The sequence below is a fragment of the Schistocerca serialis genome, chromosome 3, assembly GCF_023864345.2.
Source record: "Schistocerca serialis cubense isolate TAMUIC-IGC-003099 chromosome 3, iqSchSeri2.2, whole genome shotgun sequence".
Lineage (NCBI taxonomy): Eukaryota > Metazoa > Arthropoda > Insecta > Orthoptera > Acrididae > Schistocerca > Schistocerca serialis.
The window spans coordinates 288,553,220-288,561,672 of record NC_064640.1 but is presented as its reverse complement, the minus strand read 5'-3'; the positions used below and the strand labels follow the sequence as shown (position 1 = coordinate 288,561,672).

Sequence of the window (8,453 nt, the reverse complement as noted above, 5' to 3'; positions counted from 1 at the left end):
TCCCTGTGAACACTAAAATATTTTAGTGCCAACCATTTTTTAATGTCTCAGGTACTAATACCGCTAATGGTTTACGTGGCCTTTTACTACGTAAAAGCTATAAAATCAGTTGAAGAAATTTAAGTAAAAGAAAGTCAGAGATAAGAAGGAATAGAAAATACGAAGAGGTTAGGCAGGCCGTTAAAATAGCAACACTATGTATGCAGCACGTAACAATTATCAGGTGTACTACATACCTGGATATGTAGGGATATGTAAATGATTAATGCTTCAGCGCAACAGCACACAGCAGCGAAGTGACGTCATCCACATTCTTTAAATAATGAAACATTAAGCACGTGGTATCTCACTCAGAAACAGATTTTAATTGTTATTTGTGAAGAGATCGTGTTACGCTTCGTGCAAGGAGGATACACATCTACCAGGATTATCGGAATTCGACAATTGGATCCTGGTCTATCGAGACTGCAGCTTATTGCTCTACGATATTGTTCACATCAATCGGTATCTCGAGACTGTCATGCGAATATAGATTCGATGGATTTAGGATAGCCGTACTCATCAGGTTGCTGGATCTCAATGGCCCCAAGAGAGTAGCGCCTGAGGGGATGAACAAAACGTTCTCTCAGTCGTGCAGGTTTATACAGCCACGTCACTAATCTTGAGTCACAAAATGGGCTTGTTCACAGCAAGAAAAGTGCCCACTCGAACAGAGCAACGACGTCTGGAGCACCACGTACAGCCATTACGGCGACCATTGTTCCTACTTTCCTCGACGTCGTAGCAAAGAGAGGCGCTCCGACAGTGGTGTCCCCAACGGACACACTGTAGGCAGAAGTGGCGCCACATCGTCTTTTTAGACGAGTCTCGTTTGTGTGTGCAGTGATACGATGGACTTATCCATGAGTGGAGGCCCCAAGGAGAACTAACGACAGATTTCATTCTCCATCGTAATACGGTCTCAGCACCTGGCATGATGGTATGGTGCGCCACCGGGTACCCGACACGATCACCTCTATGTCACATATCCGGTAATTTATCGATCAGCCGTCACATTTGTGACTTGTTAACGCCAGTGGTTGTGTCCAATTTTCATCGTCCCTTTGCCGTTATGTTCCAATTCAGTGCAGTCCTGCAGATGTAGCTTAGTCTCTGAAGCTCTAGAACCTTTGCTCTCTTTGCAGGGTCACGGTTAGCGGGGACTGAGAAACATTGTCAGATTTGATACAGTTTCAGTTGTATATTACATTTTACACGTCCTATAGCTACTCTTTACCATAGCTATAACTCTAACCTTATGTCAGTAGTTACCTGACATGGGGAGGCCGTAACGTTTGGATCACGCATTTACTTCAGACTTTGTACAGTTTTAAGACTCGATTAGGACAACATAATGTGCAAGTAGTAGGGCGTACTGAGATAATCGCAGAAGTCTCAGGCGTCAGTGATGTGCAAGTGCGTTGCGACCATGAGCACGAGCTGGCAGCGGTCATGGGGTCGCGTTCAAGCTACGTAATCGGTGGATCGTTGGATCAAGTCACGATCGTCTTTTTTTAGATTTATATTTTTTTAAATACTAGTCTCATTAATTCGTACACAGGTAATATGATGAAATGACACGTGTATTTACATGAACTTTTGTTGAATTTCCACTGTTATTTCGCTGTTTACTAGTTTTTATTATTACAACCAACATTATGTGACCTTTTTTTTGTGCACACTGTGACTGACAACGACCGAGAAACTACTTCTCATCAAGATACTATTAAAATACATTCAATTATACATCGCCAATTTTTGGCACCAATATTTAGGAAAATGCGTTACTCATACTTTGCATCCAAATTGACGGAAGAAAGAGAGTTTTTTTTTTTTTTTTCAAAATGTTAATGAACTCTGTTACTCCTTAGAAACTCTGAAGATTCCTAGTGCATTCGGGACAATTCCATTCATTCGATGTAGTAGATGCCGTTTTAATTTGTTTCCCGTGACTGTATGAATGGCCTTGCCGCAGTGGTAACACGGGTTCCCCTATCAGATCACCGAAGTTAAGCGCCGCCGGGCTTGGCTAGCACTTGGATGGGTCACCGTCCGGATATGCCGAGTGCTGTTGGGAAGCGGGGTGCGCTCATCCCTTCTGAGGCCAACTGTGATTTAGAAGTAGCGGCACGGGTCAAGAAAATTGACAACGGCCGGGAGTGCAGTGGCCTGTTCGGACGGTCTTTGTTTCTTTTGTGTCTGTATGAAAGGTATCATCCTGCAGCTTGTAATGTCGAAAGCACACCCTACGATTAATAGTACATTACCCTCGTATTTTGGCATTTTGTAACTGACTGTATTATTGAATAAAATTATTTAAACTTTTATTTATCGATGTTTGACTTGGACTTTCCAAGCCCGCCCCTTCTCCTTGAAAACTTTGTCTGCATATCGAAACGGCCAGATGGAAAGCAGTTCTCAGTACCTTACCTGACTGCGTGTGTAAGGGATTCCGGAAATCACTACAGGCATACATTTTTAGGAGAACTTCATGCATGGGAGGGCTTACTTGTCGATAGTTATAAATACAATATCTGTTGTGATAATAAATTTAGCAAACAACCAAATAGCATTGGAAATTCAATGAAATTTCATGCAGATACCCGTATCGTTTCATCATATTACCTTTCAAATGTAATGTGTATGAAATAATATGACTAGTGTTGAAAAAAAATGTAAATTAAAAAAAAAAACATTAGCATAACTCGATCCAGCTATCCACTGATTACAGAAACTTCAACGCTATCCACCTGATCGCCGCCATCTCGTGCCCAGGGTCGTAACACACCGGTACATCAATGACGCGTTAAATTTCTCTTGCGATTTTCTCGAAATCCCTAAACATCACGCCTTACTAACTACACACTATGTTGTCCTAATGACTACTATAAGTGTACAAATTTTGAAGTAAATTCGTGATCCGAACGTCGTGGCCTCCCTTTGTGAGTGTAAGTGTTCAACCTGAGCCAGATGAGAGAGAGGCATTCCTTTTTTCTGTGCATTACGTACCGTTGTAGATGTGTGCGTTGGCGAGGATGTGAACACTTAACGATGGAGGTATCAGCACCACATAAATAATGTCACTGAACACCTCACTTTCATTGCGCTTCGCTCCCACTTCACTTATACTCACAGTTGGATAATACTTTATTTTGTACTTTATTTTTACTTAAGGAAGTCCACGGAATCGCCATTCCTCGTGTTCTGTCGGCAGTCCGTTGGTGACTTTTTCGGTAGATCGTTAATTACACCACACTTTCCGACAGTTGTGTAAATATCGGATGCTAACAGAATGCTTTGTATAATTTGTTAAGTGATGCGCAGTGCGAGACAACGTATTCTGGAGTACCTACGAGTCCCAGATGAATACTTTTAAGCGACGACAAATCGGTGTTGATGGAACCAGTATTGTCTCATTTTTAAGAAATTATTTGACAATGTTTATTCGAATTCGGCAGCACACAGTTCAAGGAATGGAAGAAATCCGAAAATTGCTAATTTTTAATTATATAAGACAAAAAATATTTTTGGTCATTTTTTACCCGGCTGTCTGTCTGTGTGTCCGTCCATCCATTAAGACCCATTTTCTGTAGAACAGGCTGTGCATATCAACTTAAAATAATTGTCACTCACTAATGTTTACGATCCCTTGGCGGTGTAAAAATTTGAAGCTGTTAAGTCAATTCAGTCAAAATATAAGACCATTTATGTCACACATTCTGATACTCGAAAACTCACTCATCGAAACATGTACGAATCATGAAATTTGGCGATAAGTAAGGTTTCACAGTGCAAGTAAAGGAAAAAAATTTGATAATAGCTTATTTGTATTTATATAACGCGAACAAATATTTTTGTTATTTATTATCCGTCTGTTTGTTTGTCCGTCTGTTAAGATGTATTTGGTGTATCAAATTCAAATTTATGTCACATACTATGATATATTGTCCCTCGGCTGTGTAGAATATTAAGCTTGTAAGTCAATACAGTCAAAAGCTATTGCCATCTACGTCACATACGTTGATACTTGAATACTCACTGACCAAAACTTGTCGCTGAACTTGGGCGTTTGAGATAATCTTTAGTATGTGGTCTAATATCCAACTTAGTTGTAAGTAGTTTATATATATATTATTAATAGTTTTATGTTTCTTTATATTGCAGAGATCGAGTCAGCAGAAGCATGCAAGTGGCTTCGTGCTGCGGGATTCCCTCAGTATGCGCAGATGTACGAAGGTCAGTTTCTGCTGCTTCCTTATGTTCTTTTTGCAAGCACCTTTCTCTCAGTGATGCAGCCTCCTCAAAGCAGTGAAGTCTGTTATTCGTGTACGATAAACTTAATCCACTTTATTGCCTCAACGTAGATGTACATAATGTCATAATTCTCAGGATCGTTGCAGCGTAACGTCGCTGACAGTGAAAATATTCGTAATATTCATACGTAATAATGGTCAGTACAGTCTTGCTATTCAGATCCCCTAGAACTTAGAACTACGTAAACCTAACTAGCCTAAGGACATCACATACATCCATGGCCGAGGCAGGATTCGAACCTGCGACCGTAGCGGTCACGCAGTTCCAGACTGAAGCGCCTAGAACCGCACGGCCACACCAGGCACATTGTAGCACCTTTCCATCTGCGTCTGCCACTCGAGGACTATAATTGACTCCCTGTAACATTCTCTGTTATCCCACACTATTGGTCGGAGTCCAGTAGTAGCATGGCTAAGAATTACCGTCCTATGCTTAGGATGCCATTAGCACCACAACACAAACAGCTGCGTATGGAATACTACTGTGACAGCGTAGCATAGATTGTTGATGAACAGCGTCGCATTGTCTTTACCACGGATGACAATAGTCGGCGAGCATGGCGGCGGCATGAGGAGAGGTCCCTTCCCTCCAGTGTTTTTGGAGAGACACAACTGTGTTGCTCCTGGCATGTACGTCTAAGGAGGAATGCCAGACATTTGTCACGCCGGACATTTGCCACACTTGCCCCTTCCCCAGGTAGCGATCCCTCAGATAAGGGACGTCCTTCCTCGTACTACTTCTGACTGCTTTCAAACCGCCGTCTCCAAATCTTGCTCGATACAACCAGTACGTAAGGGACCTTCTCCGACATCTTGGCCAGATACACAGCTTCCTTTCCGAAAACGAAATATCTATAACTTTCGGGAAACGAAAGCAATACGGACGATTATGTCAGTATGTAATTAGTTCTGCTAAGTATAAATATAGATCCCTCTGTCTGTACGGTAGCTTACTTTCACGCTTACTGATTGCGATAGAAACAGTCCATAGCCGTGGGAGCCATGGGAGAAAGGAACGATGTAAAGAGAGTGCGAATATACGCTAATCATTTATTTTTGATCACTGCATTTATGCCTACTTTAATTACTACAACTGCATGCGCAAAAGACAATAAGGAAAGAAGAAATGGATATGTGAATGTGTGAAAAGAAAAGCGACATACCCCATATTAATTTACTCTCTAAAATGCGATATCCCTTGCGGCGAAACATTAGTTAATAAAGTGTAGCGGGACAATGTTCAGAACGTGACTGAAAATACGTTCACTAAATAGAGATAATAACATCTATGACTGACATGTCATCTAAAGTCGACGTAAAATTTTAAAATGTTAGAAATAAGGAAATGAAGTAATACAGAATGCTATGCTTGTAGCGTAAGTTGTTGTTCTACATTGTTTAGCTCTGGTATTTACAGGGTCACAGAGAAAGCATCAGCCGGCCGGGGTGGCCGAGCGGTTCTAGACGCTACAGTCTGGAACCGCGCTACCGCTACGGTCGCAGGTTCGAATCCTGCCTCGGGCATAGATGTGTGTGATGTCCTTAGGTTAGTTAGGTTTAAGTAGTTCTAAGTTCTAGGGGACTGATGACCTCAGCCGTTAAGTCCCATAGTGCTCAGAGCCATTTGAACCATGTTTTAGAGAAAGCATCTTAGGTTTTGGAGGGAAAAGCCGTAATTGTAATGATCTGCACTACAACAAAAACAAGAAGCACAACTTAAGGAAAAATAATGTAATGTGTGTTCCAGCTCACAAACGACACTGAAGCAGATAGTTCCTGTGACTTAGTATGGGCAGAGGTTATATACGACAACCGGAATAAATTAATAGCTGGCTCCTTTTACCGATCCTCGGTCTCATATGCAGCAGTTGCTGTACACTTCAAAGAAAACTTGAGTCTCATCACAAATAGGTACCCTACTCATACAATTATAGTTGGCAGTGACTTCAATCTACCTTAGGTATGGTGACAAAAATACATTTTCAGACCCTATTGTAGATAGAAAACAACTTCGGTAATTGTTCTAAATGCTTTTTTTTAAATTATTTTGGACAATTAGTTCACGAGGCCATTCAAATTGTAAATGGTTACGAAAACACACTTGACCTTTCAGATCACGACGGATACAGGGATTAGTGAACACACAGTCGTAGCGAGGCTCAATTCCGTAACAACGAAATTCACCAAAGCTAAACGCGAAATATATCTGTTTATAAAAGCAACTAAAAATTCGGTGGACGTCTTTCTAAGACGTCAAACTATGTGAGTGAAGACCATATGTGGCTTAAGTTCAAAGAAACAGTATCAACAGCACTCGAGAGATTCATACCAAATAAATTAATAAGAAACGGAACTGATCCACCATGGTAGACAAAACACGACAGAAAGCTGCTGCAGGAGCACTGAAAACGGCAAGTATAATTTAGACGAACGCAAAATCTCCAAGATTGGCGAAGTTTTACTGAGGCTCGAAATTTGGTGCGGATTTCAATGCGAGATGCATTTAATAGTTTCCACAACGAAAATCTCTAGAAATGTGGCAGAAAATCGAAAGAGATTCTGGTTCTATGTTAAGTAAACCAGCGGAAAGGCTCAGTAGGCGATGAGGAGGAGGAGAAGGAGGGGAAGACAAGGGACCCAAACCTTCGGAGCAGGTAAAATCGTGGCAAATGTCCGGCGTGGCAAATGTCCGCACACCCTGAGGAGTCATCGGGTATGACTTCAGGTTCAAATGGTTCAAATGGCTCTGAGCACTATGGGACTCAACTGCTGAGGTCATTAGTCCCCTAGAACTTAGAACTAGTTAAACCTAACTAACCTAAGGACATCACAAACATCCATGCCCGAGGCAGGATTCGAACCTGCGACCGTAGCGGTCTTGCGGTTCCAGACTGCAGCGCCTTTAACCGCACGGCCACTTCGGCCGGCTGACTTCAGGTCAGGGCTGGTAGTGATTGAGGGAACTCCGATGGCACAACAGTACGTCACGGACATCCTGCGTCTCATATGTTACTTCTCATGCGACGGTACAGCGATGCCATATTTCAACAGGACAACTCTCATCCACGCATGGCAGTATGTGTATGGACTGTGTGCGTGTTGTTGAGACACTCCCGTGGCCAGCAAGATCCCCAGATCTGCCGCCAGTAGTATGTGTGGGACAAGCTCGGACGTCAACTTTGTATCAGTCTCAGTACCCAGGATATAATGGATCAGTTACAACAGTTTTCGGCCAGTTTGCCTCATGAGATGATACAGTGGCTTTATAATACCATTCACAATCAAATCAGTGTATGCATGCAGCTCCAATGCGGTGAAACTTCGTAGTTATAAGTGGGATCATAATGTCAGGTTTTTTGTAAATTTGACTCGATTTTCTAAACTAAAATAACGTCACATACTCTCCCAACCAGTGAAGTTTCCTTTCGTTTCCTCCTCTTCTTTTGGGCGATTCGCTTATTTTGTCACGCATCGTATTTTTTAAAAACGTTACATCAGTGATGGCTGTTACTAATAGGTGACACTGATGAGGTTAATACATTTGCTGAAGCAATAGAAAGCACGTACTCAAAAATAACGTTTAGTACGGCTATAGAAGAAGGGAACATGAAAGTCAGTGCCCTAGGTTGTCCAGAAAAGTCATGCGCAAATCATCTATGTATGGTTAATTTAGATAAATTCACGAACTGATGGATGTATGTTCCTCCGAGACACACCTAGCAAGGTGACGCAAGTGGTTAGCACACTGGACTCGCATTCGGGAAGAAGGCGATTTAAATTCGCATCTTGCCATCCAGATTTAGGTTTTTTGTGATTTCTCGCTAGAGAAAATTGCCAGGATGATTCTTTTGAAAGGGCACGGCAGATCCTTAGAACTTTTTGTTCCTTAGATCTGTACTGTCTAACTCTGCTCTGGTAGAGAACTGTCACAGAATTGTTAATATCATATTTGCAGAACTTGTCTGAGTCGATTGTCTCATTGTCGTAGGGGTGGCCTTAAGGGCGACGGGCATTCATTTCATAGGGTTTCAGACTCATCCTCTTCGGTTGAAAGGCAGCACTCAAACTTCGTAAGACTGGAAACGATTGTGTCTACTAAAC

At 41.9% G+C, this 8,453-nt stretch overlaps 1 protein-coding gene across 1 annotated transcript in view; it reads left to right on the top strand.

Moving 5' to 3' along the window:
- The first annotated feature begins 4,184 nt into the window (after positions 1-4,184).
- Positions 4,185-8,453, top strand: part of LOC126470792 (stAR-related lipid transfer protein 13) — a 254,057-nt gene continuing 249,788 nt past the window's right edge. Inside the window, exon 1 of the mRNA XM_050098802.1 lies at positions 4,185-4,275. Coding sequence (XP_049954759.1) covers positions 4,185-4,275 — 91 coding nt within the window. The remainder of the gene's footprint in view (positions 4,276-8,453) is intronic.